The following is a 14,203-nucleotide window of genomic DNA, read 5'->3' as shown; positions in this document are numbered from 1 at the left end:
AAGTAGGTTGGATTTCTGTGGCACCTCCTTGCTCCAAATAAGCCCCCTAATGCATTTGAAGAACTGCCCTGCTTTTCTGCACCTTTCATTTATTTCTTACTTTCAATCATGCTTCCCAGGTACTTGAAGTTCTCTACCACTTGTAGTTTTTCCCCTCCACAAGTTATATCCAAATTTGGCCTATTCTTCTTCCTTGTTGTGACAATTATTTCACTTTTCTTTGCAGAGAAATGCATTCCATATTGTGCTGCCGTTGCCTCCCATACATCTAACTGCTCTTGCACCTCCTTCTCGCAATTTCCCCATAACATCAGGTCATCGGCAAAAAGCACTGCTTTCATTTTATGATCTCCAATTGCATCTGATACTTGCTGTAGGATTTCATCCATAACAATAATAAACAATAAAGGCGAAAGTGCACTTCCCTGTCGCAGCCAATTTTCCAGCTTGAACCATGCAGTACGTTCCCTCCCCACTTTCACACAACCCTCACTTCCTTCATACATTTTTCTGACTTTTCGTGTTATCTCTTCATCTATCCTTTTGCGTTCAGCACATCCCAGAGCTTGTCCCTATAGATACTGTCATACGCCTTCTCAATATCTAAAAAGGCCATGATTAAGTCCTTCCCGTACTCGTAGTGCCTTTCCTGCAGTTGCCTTACTGCAAATATGAGGTCCATTGTTGATCTTCCCGGTCTGAAACCATACTGCTCCTCTTGCCGTCTACTTTCAATACTGCTTCTTATTCTCTTCTCCAGGATCTTTTCATAGATTTTTCCACAGTGGCATAGCAGGGTGATTCCTCTGTAATTCTCACATCTCCTTTTATCCCCTTTCTTGAAGATCGGGACTATAATTCCTTTCTTCCAATCCTCAGGAATTCTGTTCTCCTTCCACACCACCCTCAGCACTCTGTATAGCCACTGGGTTCCTACTTCTCCTGCTGCTCGTATCATATCCACTGTTACTTCGTCCCAACCTGGTGCCTTGCCCCCTTTCATCCTCTTTATGGCTTCTTCCACTTCATTCCAAGTGAGATCATCAATTTCCCCACTATTATAATCGTCTGCTGCCTTAGGCTCTCCATCGCTGTTAGTTACCCGCTTGACGGCATTCAACAGATCTTCAAAGTACTCCTTCCAAATCTTTTTGAGCTCATGCATTTCCTCCACAACTCTTCCATTATTATCCATGATCCTCAGGCACTCGCTTCTGTCGTTCCTCTTATTTCTTACCATGGTGTAAAGTACTTTTTTGTTCCCTTCACTGTCCTCTTCTAAGGTCTGTCACCGAACTTCACTAATTCCCACTATATCTAACTTTAACCTATCCATTTCCCTTTTTAAATTTTCTAACCTACCAGCCCGATTAAGGGATCTGACATTCCACGCTCCGATCCGTAGAACGCCAGTTTTCTTTCTCCTGGTAACGACATCCTCTTGAGTAGTCCCCGCCCGGGGATCCGAATGGGGGACTATTTTACCTCCGGAATGTTCTACCCAAGAGGACGCCATCATCATTTAACCATACAGTAAAGCTGTATGCCCTCGGGAAAAATTGCGGCCGTAGTTTCCCCTTGCTTTCAGCCGTTCGCAGTACCAGCACAGCAAGGCCGTTTTGGTTAGTGTTACAAGGCCAGATCAGTCAATCATCCAGACTGTTGCCCCTGCAGCTACTGAAAAGGCTGCTGCCCCTCTTCAGGAACCACACGTTTGTCTGGCCTCTCAACAGATACCTCTCCGTTGTGGTTGGACCTACGGAACGGACATCTTTATCGCTGAGGCATGTAAGCCTCCCCACCAACGGCAAGGTCCATGGTTGATGATATTGACTTGTAAAATGGTTACTTCTGTACATTTTATAATCACAAACATATTCTTTAACAGACAATATTATTAAAATTAAATACATTAACAGGATATCAATAGCAGAAAACACCAGCACCGTATCAGATTAATATGATAACAACAATTAATGATGATAAAAATCGACCACTCACTGTATAGAGGAAGCAGCAATTAATGACACACACACACACACACACACACACACACACACACAGACAGAGAGAGAGAGAGAGAGAGAGAGAGAGAGAGAGAGGGGGGGGGGGGGGAGAGGGGGGGGGGAGAGAGAGAGAATCCTTCAACATTTACCAACTTTTCCACTTTCTCTGTTCAGAACAATCCATTCCAGTATTGCAGCAGCCTCAGGAGAACCAGAAGAACTTAGGTCTCTCTGTCTCTCTCTCTCTCTCTCTCTCTCTCTCTCTCTGTCTGTCTCTCTATGTGTTAAGAGAAAGGAAGACCTTTGACAAAAATATGTTTTGCCTTTCAGACAGTACAATAAGAGGAATAAAACAACTGTAATAAATTATTTAAGGTAAATGAAACAAAAACATCCTAGGACAATGAGGTAAAATTCAAATTTTACTGTATTTACAGCTTACCTAGTAAGTTTGTCCACAAATTAATCTGAGAAGTAATCAAAGTATCTGGAACACCACGTAGCTTGGCATACATTGATAACATTTCGTGACCAGTCAAATGTTCATCAAGAGCATCAAATTGCGGGCAATAGCCAATGTGTGACAAATACTAGAAAAAAATATTGAACATTGAAAAAATTCTGCAATTTGAGGACACGTTGAAAAGAGCAAACAAAGTAAAATTACCTTCTGTTTATTTTTTCTGAGTTTGTACTCAAAAATTGAAACTTCTCCTGAAGTGGGTATAATATCGCCCGTCAACATTTGAAATGTTGTTGTTTTACCAGCACCATTAGTTCCAAGCAAGCCAAAACATTCTCCCTCTCTGACACCAAAACTAATTCCTTTAACAGCTGGAAAACTGTGGTATTTCTTCACCAAATTGTAGACCAACAATGCATCATTTTTTACAATTCCTGCAATGAAATAAAATAATTTTAGACTTCATAAAAAGTAAGTGTAGGACAAGTAACTGATACATATTCATTAATTTAACACTTATTCTTAAAGAATGGATTACACAGCATCATATTTCAGTCCTGAAAAACCATCCAAAGAATTTCCAATTTTGCTATTATAATACCTATCAGGCTCATGAATAAACAGGCACAGGGTTCATGATGTAGATTTTTAGATATGATTGGGAAATGCATAAAAGTAATTGTTGTTGTTGTTGTCTTCATTCCAGAGACTGGTTTGCTGCACCTCTCCATGCTACTCTATCCTGTTCGAGCTTATTTATCTCCAAGTAACTATTGCAACCCACATCCTTCTGTATCTGTTAAGTGTATTCATGCCTTGGTCTCCCTCTATGACTTTTATCCTCTGCAGTTCCCTCCAATACTAAATTCATGATACCTCAGATTGTGTCCTACCAACCAATCCCTTCTTCTAGTCAAGCTGTGGCACAAATTCCTCTTCTCCCCAATTCTAATCAGTATCACCTCATTAGTTACGTGACCTACCCATCTAATCTTCAGCATTCTTCTGTAGCACCACATTTTGAAAGCTTCTATTCTCTTCTTGTCTAAGCTAGTTATCATCCATGTTTCACTTCCATGCATGGCTACACCCCATACAAATACTTTCAGAAGAGAGACTTCCTGACACTTAATCTATACTCGATGTTAACAAATTTCTCTTCTTTTAAAACACTTTCCTTGCCATAGCCAATCTACATTTTATGCCCTCTGTACTTCAACCATCATCAGTTATTTTGCTTCCCAAATGGCAAAACTCATCTACTACTTCAAGTGTACCATTTCCTAATCTAATTCCCTCAGCATCGCCTGATTTAATTCGACTACATTCCATTATCCTCATTTAACTCTTGTTCATGTTCAGCCTATATCCTCCTTTCAAGACACTGTCCATTCCGTTCAACTGCTCTACCAGGTCCTTCGCTGTCTCTGACAGAATTACAATGTCATTGGCAAACTGCAAAGTTTTTATTTCTTCTCCATGGATTTTAATTCCTACTCCAAATTTTTTTTTTTTTTGTTTACTTTACTGCTTGCTCAATATACAGGTTGAATAACATCAGAGATACGCTACAACCCTATCTCACTCCCTCCTCGGTCACTGCTTCCCTTTCTTGCTCCTTGACTCTTATAACTACCATCCGACTTCTGTACAAATTGTAAACAGCCTTTTGCTCCACGTACTTTACCCCTGCCACCTTCGGAATTTGGAAAAGAGTATTCAAGTAAACAATGTCAAAAGCTTTGTCTAAGTCTACAAATTTTGTAAACATTGGTTTGCCTTTCCTTAACCTATCTCTTAAGATAAGTTGTAGGGTCACTATTGCCTTGCATGTTCCGACATTTCTACAGAATCCAAACTGATCTTCCCTGAAGTTGGCTTCTACCAGATTTACCATTCATCTCTAAAGAATTTGCGTTAGTATTTTGCAGCTGTGACTTATTAAACTGATAGCTTGGTAATTTTCACACCTGTCAGCACCTGCTTTGTTTGGGGGTTGCAATTCTTCTTGAAGTCTGAGGCTATTTTGCCTGTTTCATACATCTTGCTCACCAGGTGGTAGAGTTTTGTCTGAGCTGGCTCTCCCAAAGGCTATCAGTAGTTCTAATGGAATGTTCTCTGCCCCGGGGCCTTGTTTCCACTTAGGTCTTCCAGTGCTGTGTCAAATTCTTCACACAGTATCGTATCTCCCGTCTCATCTTCATCTACATCATTTTCCATTTCAATAATGTTGCCCTCAAGTAAATCGCCCCTGTACAGACCCTCTATATACTCCTTCCACCTTTCTACCTTCCCTTCTTTACTTAGAACCGGTTTTCCATTTGAGCTCTTGATATTCATACAAATGGTTCCCCTTCATCCAAAGGTCTCTATGATTTTCCTGTGGGCAGTATCAATCTTACCCTTAGTGATACATGCCTCTACATCCTTACATTTGGTCTCTAGCCATTCTTGCTTAGCCATTTTGCACTTCCTGACAGTCTCATTTCTCACTTTGAGGAGACGTATGTATTCCTTTCCGCCCGCTTCATTTACTGCATTTTTAGATTTTCTCCTTTCATCGATTAAATTCAATATCTCTTCTGTTCCCAGGGATTTCTACGAGCCCTCTTCTTTTTACCTGCTTGATACTCTGCTGCCTTCACTATTACATCTTTCAAAGCTACCTATTCTTCTCCTACCATCTTTCCCCCGTTCTTGTCAATCGTTCCTTAAGCTCTCTCTAAAACTCTGTACAACCTCTGGTTCTCTCAGCTTATCCAGGCCCCATCTCCTTAAATTACTACCTGTTTGCTGTTTCTTCAGTTTTAATCTACAGTCCACAACCAATAAATTGTCATCGGAGTCCACATCTGCCCCTGGAAATGTCTTATAATTTAAAACCTGGTTCCTAAATCTCTGTCTCAACATGATATAATCTATCTGAAACTTTCCAGTGTCTCAAGACCTCTTCCACATATTCAACCTTCTTTCACAATTCTTAAACCTAGTGTTAGATATGATTAAGTTATGCTCTATGCAAAATTCTACCAGGCGGCTTCCTATTTCATTCCTTACCCCATTCCATATTCACCTACTACTTTTCCTCCTCTTTGTTTTGCTACTATTGAATTCCAGTCCCCAATGACCATTAAATTTTCATCTCCCTTACCTATTCGCGTAATTTCTTTCATCTCATCATACATTTCTTCAATATTTTCATCATCTGCAGAGATAGTTGGAATATAAACTTGTACTACTGTGGTAGGCGTGGGCTTCGTGTCTGTCTTGACTACAGTAAAGCGTTCATTATGTTGTTTGTAGTAGCGCACTCCTATTTTTTTTTATTCATTGTTAAACCTACTCTTGTATTATCACTATCTGATTTTGTATTCAATAAATCTGTATTCACCTGACCAGAAGTCTTGTTCCTCCTGCCACCGAACTTCACTAATTCCCACTATATCTAACTTTAACCTATCCATTTCCCTTTTTAAAATTTTTAACCTACCTGCCCCATTAAGAGATCTGACATTCATGTTCCAATCTGCAGAATGCCAGTTTTCTTTCTCCTGCTAATGACATCTTCCTGAGTAGTCCCCGCTCGGAGATCCGAATGGGGGTCTATTTTACCTCCGGAATATTTTACCCAAGAGGACGCCATCATCATTTAACCATACAGTAAAGTTGGATGCCCTCGGGAAAAATTACTGGTGTAGGTTCCCCTTGCTTTCAGCCATTGCAGTACCAGCACAGCAAGGCAGTTTTGGTTAATGTCACAAGGCCAGAACACTCAATCATCCAGATTGCTGCTCCTGCAACTACTGAAAAGGCTGCTTCCCCTCTTCAGACACCACACATTTGTCTGGCCTCTCAACAGATACCCCTCCACTGTGGTTGCACCTAACGTACGGCGGTCTGTATCGCCCAGGCATGCAAGCCTCCCCACCAATGGCAAGGTCCATGGTTCATGGGAGGAGTCCTAAATTAGTGTTGTGAAAAAGAAAGACTGTGCATAGGTATCAGCCATGGAAATTCTTGAACAGAATTTCAAATAACTATCCTGTTCAAATTTAGTGTTGGTTTCAGCATTGTAATTGTGGCATCCACAACACAAAAACAATAAAACTGAAAATTATTAAAAGAGATATTATTATCTTCTTTGAAGTTTACACATTTTTATGTGAAAGAATATTACTTAGTCTTTGATCTCATTCCATTCTATTAAACAGATACTGAAACAACAACGACTACCTTCACCAAAGTGTCATGATTCTCTCTCTCTCTCTCTCTCTCTCTCTCTCTCTCTCTCTCTCTCTGTGTGTGTGTGTGTGTGTGTGTGTGTGTGTGTGTGTGTGTGTGGACAAACATGACATTACCTTATCTAGTTCTCTTTCCTGCAGCAATGTTATAAGTGGACTGCCACAAATATTACCACGAGGAATAAATTCTTATCCATAGGACATTATAACTGAGTGCACACATGGGGATGATGACTATAAAGGAGTAACATGAAAAGAACAGTTTTTTACCTTTTATGTATGACATTATGAATTAGCTCTGTTCCACAACATAACAGTAATCTGTTCCTGTGCCTATGCCCCTGACCTACCTCCCATACAAAAAAGAGCTATATAGCATAATGGTGTATTTCGAGGGATATGCTCTGAATTCTATACCAGAAGAAATGAAGAAGAAGACAGGGGCAGATCAACAGTACACAAAAACAGGTGAGGAACACAATTCCCAGCAGTGATGCATAAAAAAATGCCTATCTGCCTGATGACCTTCAAAAGTATGTCTTTGGTGATTAATTAAATTAATGTTCAGTAAAAATAGTATGTCTAGGAGCTCAGGTGTTACATAATCAAGGACCTAGAATCATTTTGCAATGATTCTGCACAAGGGACTCAAAGGAATAGGTGAGGTGAGGAACAGTCCGGAGAGGGACTGGATGTACAATGTATGTGGTTAATAGAGCCAATTACAGTTCCTAACATATCACACATGATGCACTGTAGTGTGTTATCCCAATATAATAATTAGATATGTCTTAACAATGCTTTGAACAAATGTAATAGAATCTGGATTATGATTATGGTGATGTGATGGTTTCAAGTCTGTTATCAACATATTTATCAGCACCCTTCCTGACTATTAACGTATGAATCTACACAAAGCCATGCCTTTGAGCAATCTTATTGGATTGCACCTCCCATTGTGGGACATAAATACAGTAAAATCTTTTTACTGGAAGACACAAACTTAGCGAAGGTCATGTAAACATACGGACAGTAAATGACAAAGCATTTTCACCACAGTCCGCCTCTGGTAGCTGAGTGGTCAGCGTGACGGAATGTCAATCCAAAGGGCCCGGGTTTGATTCCCGGCTGGGTCGGAGATTTTCTCCACTCAGGGACTGGGTGTTGTGTTGTCCCAATCATCATCATTTCATCCCCATCGACGCGCAAGTCGCCGAAGTGGCGTCAAATCGAAAGACTTCCACCAGGCGTACGGTCTACTCGATGGGAGGAACTCGTCACACGACATTTCCATTTTTTTTCACTACAAAATATATTTACAGTGATTAAAAAGACATTTACAAATTGTTTCAAGAACATGGATCACTGTCAGATGATGTAACCCATTTATTAGCAAGAATAAGAGCTTTTAACATGTAAGAAGTTCTGGCACAAGTGTGTAACTTTCATCAGATTGTTTGTTTCAAGTCCATTTGCACGAGAACATATTGTGTAGATACATCAAATGTGTTTTAAACAGGCATTGTTTATTGTAACCACGAAATCTTAATATGTTTACATTGGTGTTGTCTTAGGTCTTAACACTGATCTGATTCATCTCCCCATGCTAGTCTATCCTGAAAAAGCATTTTCATCTCTGTGTTGCTATTGCAATCTAGATTAATTTGAACCTGCTTACCATATTTAAACCTTAATTTTCCTCTACAATTTTACAATTAATGTAAACTATTAAACGAGCTCGTGCAAAAGTGAACAAAGAGACTGTTAAGATGTTTTTCTCCAATATCAAGGAAAAGCTGGAAAATCTCCCACCTAGCAACATGATCAACTATGATGAACTATGATGAAACCAACATGTCGGATGATCCACGCAAGGGAGTAAGCATGATGAAAAAGTGATGGACTCATCAAAATGTAGGTTCACAATAATGATGGCAGCTAGTGCAGATGGTAAACTGCTTCCTCCGTACATCCTTTACAAATCAGAGCATATGTGGGACATGTGGCAAGAAGGTGGACCACAAGGAAACCGTCTCAATAGGAACAAAAGTGGTTGGTTTGACCTGCCAGTATTTTGAAGACTGGTTCTTTACAATCGCTTTGCCCTATCTGAAGAGGCAAAATGGGCCAACAGTCATCATTGGAGACAACTTATCCAGTCACGTGTCTTTACGTGTTATTGAAGAGTGTGAGCGGAACAATATTTCATTCGTTCTCCTTCCCCCCAACAGCATGCACCTCCTCCAACCGCTTGATGTAAACTTCTTCAGGCCAATGGAAGCAGTGTGGCGAACTGTATTAATTGATTGGAAGACACACACTCGTGGGACCATTTCCAAGGATGCCTTCCCATCTCTTCTGAAGCAGACACTGACTAAGATTTCAGCAAACTCCAAGGAAAACATAAAGGGTGGATTTTGCGCCATGGGCCTAATCCCTTTTGATCCAGATCATGTCTTACGAAAATTGCCTGATAATGAGGAAAGCCAGCAAAGCAATGCAGACGCATAGTCTTCCACTTTTGAAGAAATGCCCAAAGAAATTTGTTATCCTCCAAATAAGCTTGGTAGCTCCTGCCGCCACCGCAAACTAGATGTTCAACCTGGAAAATCAATCACTGGCCGAGATTTTCAAGGAAACAAAAACAGTGCTGAAACACGTGATAGTGCTTCTAGCAGTAGTGAAAGTGAAAAAGACACATAATCCAATAAAGTTTTACTGCTGAAAGACGAGGCTTTTCTTGTTGCAGAGTACAAATATGAACGTGGAAACAAGGAGCAAACAAGGCAGTATGTTGGAGTGGCCACAAATGTTGGTGCTATGGAAGTAAGTGTGAAATTCTTGCGCCCACAAGAGAACAGTAAAAACATATTTGCGTTTCCTAATGTCCTCGATGAAGAGACAATATAAAAATTGCAAATTTCGAGAATACTTCCCACATCAGTTAAGAAGAGAGGAATGTTCATTTTTCGAGAAGATGTGCTTTAGACCCGAAGACAATCGTTTATTTAAAGTGTCTGCGACCTAATTTAGAATGATGAGTGAGAAAAATTATTTTGACCTTTTAGTTAAATTACCTTGTTTGTTTCCATCTGTTTTTAATATTTCAGTTAAGAACTGTAAAAAATTTTATTTAAATTCTTGCAAAATAAAAACTTATTTGTAATATATAAAATTCATTATATCATTCCATATCACTTATTCGTAACAAAGGGCCACCTTAAAAGGTGTAAATTGCCACCAAAATCAAATAAAAAGCATGTAGAATTTTCAAAAAAGGCAGTAACTGTGCGAATTTGCCCTCTATATACTGTAACTTTGGACAGAGATTTAAAAAACACATGTGTCCAAAATCAATATGCCTACACATACACTTTCTGGTTCTGGGATATTTTATTCATTACACATATACCATACAACTTCCATAACAATCAATTTAATCTAACAATATATACGAAACTTACAATTAAAACAACAACAAAACCGTCTGAAATCACACCGTTTGACGGTACTTCTCTAATTTTACTATATGTGTCATCTATCTTTACTCTACTCATGGATGCTTCTACAGCACTGCATTTGTTCTCTAGTCATATCTGCTTAGCCATTTTGCAATGTCTGTCAAGCCTTCTTCATTTGCTGCATTACAGAATTTAAAAAAAGGTAAGGCCTCCTTTGAAATCGTAGTAGTGGAGCACCCAATGACTAGACTGAACACAGAAGTGACATACAATTTTTTTTCAGACCAGTTACATTTCTGTATGTAGCATCAGAATCTACACATCCATTTTTGGAGGCTCCAAGGAGAAAAATATTACCAACTTTTAGTTTTCATCATCACACCTACATTCCAGTCAGCATAAGAAGAGCCCCAATAATTAACTGCATTATTGCCAACTTTCAGCTGTGTAATGCTAACAGCTGCAGGCAAAAATGATGATCATCTACACAGATGCAACAACCATGATGCGTTGTCATAGAGACATTTAAAAAGTCACCTTATATGATTGGCTGAGATAAACATGCAAAGCTGCTGTAAACCAACTCACTGTTACTGCCAGGGATCTTCTTACACTGATTTGACTACAGCGTGATGATACAGTGTGCTGTTAGGTACAAAACACAATCATCTCTGGTCTGTATAACCAACAATTTGGACAGAAAGCATTATGTTTCTCGCATGTCCTATCTTTAATGTCACCCTGACATTATCTTTCATAAAGGTAACACATCCTTATCTACCATGATAAAGACGGTATTTGACTGCTGTCCTGGGTAGCACGTTCTCCAGATCTCTCACCCACTGAAAACATCTGTTCATGGAATGCCAAGAGACTGGCATCCCACCACTCATTAGCCACTAATGATTTATACTCTTTGGCACATAGTTTAAGCAGCATGGAATGACATACCAGTACCTGTCATCCAAGCTCAGTTTGAATCAGTGCACACCCTGGTCAGACTCTCTACTGTTGCCAGGGATGGTAGCTTTGAGTACTAAATTTCACACTTTGTACACCAACAAAAAATCTACCTCATTCAAGTAAACTGTAAAGGACCAGTCCCAAACTCTTCCACGAAATGCATGATCTTGGATGCCTCTGCACCTGTTTATGCAACAAATCCTGATGGAATTTTAAGTAAAATTAAATCATCAGTGTGGTGTGTCTGTGCATGCCACCGAAACTTAGCAAGCAAATTTCACTGCCCCATGGGGGTTATATGGTGGGGTAGGCCTCATTCCCCATGTAACTGTAGTTTGTCTGTTCTTGCCGCTATAACTCCGGCACACACTCACTCAGTACTGCGGGGGTTGTATGGTATGTCAGTCCTCCAATCCCCATCCATGAAGAAGGTTTGGAACTGTAAGGGTCTGGTTTGCAGATATGGGTGTCCAAAGGGTGCATCACACCAATGGACTTCCTGTGGGAAGATGGTGAAGCAGCTTGGAATCTAGTGTAAAAGTGGTCAAGACTGGCCAGAATTTTCCTTCTAGAATGTTGTATCATCCAGAATATTTGAGAATGTCCTAAATCTCAGAATGTTGTATCATCTAGAATATTTGAGAATGTTCTAAATCTCAGAGGTAATCCAGAATTAACGGGAGGCAAATTACTAACTCATTGAGGACAGTTGCGGCAAATGCTTGCAGTTATTCCAAAGACAAATCCAACAGCAAAAATCGATGCACATTTGAAGAAATTACTTCTGGGACCTCAAGTAAGGGAAGTACAGTTAAGAACAAATATGAGAGTTCAACTTTCCAAAGAAAAATCCAGGATGGAATAACGATATTATTATGAAAAGACTAGATTGCTACTCACCATAAAGGGAGATGTTGACTCACAGACAGATACAACAAAGAGACTGCTACACAAGTGAGCTTTTGGCCAAAAGTCATTCTTCTAAAGCATCAGCACACACATATTCGCCCAAGCAAAAGGAACACACACGAGCACTGCCTCTGGCCACTGAAGCCAGACAGCAAATAACTGCTTGTGATACAAGAAGCAATCTGTGCTGTGGGGGTAAGGAGGGGGCTGGGATGGTGAAGGTGGGGAATAACAGGGTAGGGGTGGGCAACAGTAGAGTGCTGCTTGTAAGCATACAAGGACGTGCCAGGGACAGGGCAGGGCAGCAAGGTGAAATCAGGGGGTTGGACATGGGATGGGGAAGGGGAGACTACTGGGCGTGCTGGTGGAACAGAAGATTCTGTAGTGTTGGAGTGGGAACAGGAAAGGGGATATGTGAGTCAAGGACAGGGACTAATGAAGGTTAAAGCTAATTGGTTACGATAACATAGGATATATTGCAGGAAGAGATCCCGCCCAAGCAGTTCAGAAAAGCTGGTGTTGGTGGTAAGGATCCAGGTGGCACAGGCTGCGAAGCAGTCATTTACGTGAAGAACGCTATTTTAGGCAGCATGCTCAGCATCTGGACGGTTCAGCTGTCTCTCAGCCACAGTTTGTCAGTGGCCACTCACGCAGACAGACAGCTTGTTGTTTGTCAGGCCCACATAGAATGCAGCATAGTGGTTGCAGCTTAGCTTGTAGATCACATGACTGCTTTCACAGACAGTCTGCCTTTGATGGGATAGGTGATGCTTGTGACCGGACTGTATGGATATAAGCCGTGAGGCAAGGGGTTGGGTCAGGAGTGGAATAGGGATGGACAGGGATATTGAGTAGGTTTGGTGGGTGGCAGAATACCTCTATGCAAGGGGTGCAAAGGATAGTGGTTACGATAGTCCTCATCACAGATCACGATGAAATGTAGTTGAAATCCTGGTCGAAAAGTGAATCAGTTGCTCTAGAACTGGTTGGTACTGAGTCACAAGGGGAACGTTTTTTTGTAACTGAATGGGGTCTCCGGGAGGTGGTGAGTGACTGGAGAGATGAGGCACAGGAGACCGCTTTCTGTAAAGGTTGGGAGGGTAATTACAGTCTGTGAAAGCCTCAGTGAGACCATTGGCATATTTGGAGAGGAACTGCTTGTCACTACAGGTGTGATGATGGCCATGAGTGGCTAAGCTGTATAGAAGAGACTTTTTGGTATGGAATGGGTGGCAGCTATCGAAGTGGAGGTATTGCTGGTGGTTGATAGGTTTGAACTGAAGTACTGAGGTAGCTATCTTTGAGGTGAAGGTCAACTTCAGACCTACCACCCACCATCAATTCCTCCACTTCACCAGCTGCCATTCATTCCATACCAATAACTCCCAACCATACAGTCTATCCACCTGTGGCCTTGCAACTCTAGTGATGAGCACATCCTCTCCAAATATACTGATCATGTCGCTGAGAACGAAATTACCTTCCCAATCTTGTAGAAGGAGATCTCCTGTGCCTTATCTCTCCAGTAACCCAACACCTAGTAGAGGCCTACCGTTCAGCCACAAAGGAGCATTGCCCTCGAGACTCAGTACCACCCAGGACTCTAGCAACTGAGTCAGATTCTCCACCAGGGTTTTGACCACGTCTTATCATGCCCTGAAATGAGGAATATCCAACCGATTATCCTTTCCACCCCTGCCACAGTGGTACGCCGCCACCCGCTGAACCTACACAATATCCTCATCCATACTTATTCCACCCCCATGCCCAACCCCTTGCCTTATGGCTCATAGGCCGTAACTGACCCAGACGCAAGACCTTTCTCATACATCTTCCCGAATCACCTACTCCAGTAGTCACAAGCATCACCTAACGCCTCAAAGGCAGGGCTACCTGGGAAAGCAGTCAAGTAATCTATGAGCTACACTGCAACCACCGTGATGTATTCTACAAGGGCTTGACAACCAAGAAGCTGCCTGTTCACATGAATGGCCACCAAAAAACTGTGACCGAGGGGGAACATGACCAACCTGTTGCTGAGCATGCTGTCAAACACAATGATCTTCATTTTAATGACTGTTTCACAGTCTTTGCCATCTGTATACTTCCTACCAAGCCCAGCTTTTCTGAACTGTGCAGGTGTGTGTGTGTGTGTGTGTG

General features: G+C 41.1%; 1 protein-coding gene across 1 annotated transcript in view; it reads right to left on the bottom strand.

Annotated features, from left to right (window-relative positions):
• Positions 1-14,203, bottom strand: part of LOC126475260 (phospholipid-transporting ATPase ABCA1-like) — a 407,094-nt gene that overhangs the window by 42,653 nt on the left and 350,238 nt on the right. The window contains exons 22-23 of the mRNA XM_050102975.1: positions 2,674-2,903; positions 2,449-2,596 (exon numbers count right to left, since the gene is read on the bottom strand). Of these exons, the coding sequence (XP_049958932.1) occupies positions 2,449-2,596; positions 2,674-2,903 (378 nt within the window). The remainder of the gene's footprint in view (positions 1-2,448; positions 2,597-2,673; positions 2,904-14,203) is intronic.

This window comes from Schistocerca serialis, chromosome 4 (genome assembly GCF_023864345.2).
Source record: "Schistocerca serialis cubense isolate TAMUIC-IGC-003099 chromosome 4, iqSchSeri2.2, whole genome shotgun sequence".
Classification (NCBI taxonomy): Eukaryota; Metazoa; Arthropoda; class Insecta; order Orthoptera; family Acrididae; genus Schistocerca; species Schistocerca serialis.
The sequence above is the reverse complement of the archived record's forward strand: the minus strand, read 5'-3'. Positions and strand labels throughout refer to the sequence as shown.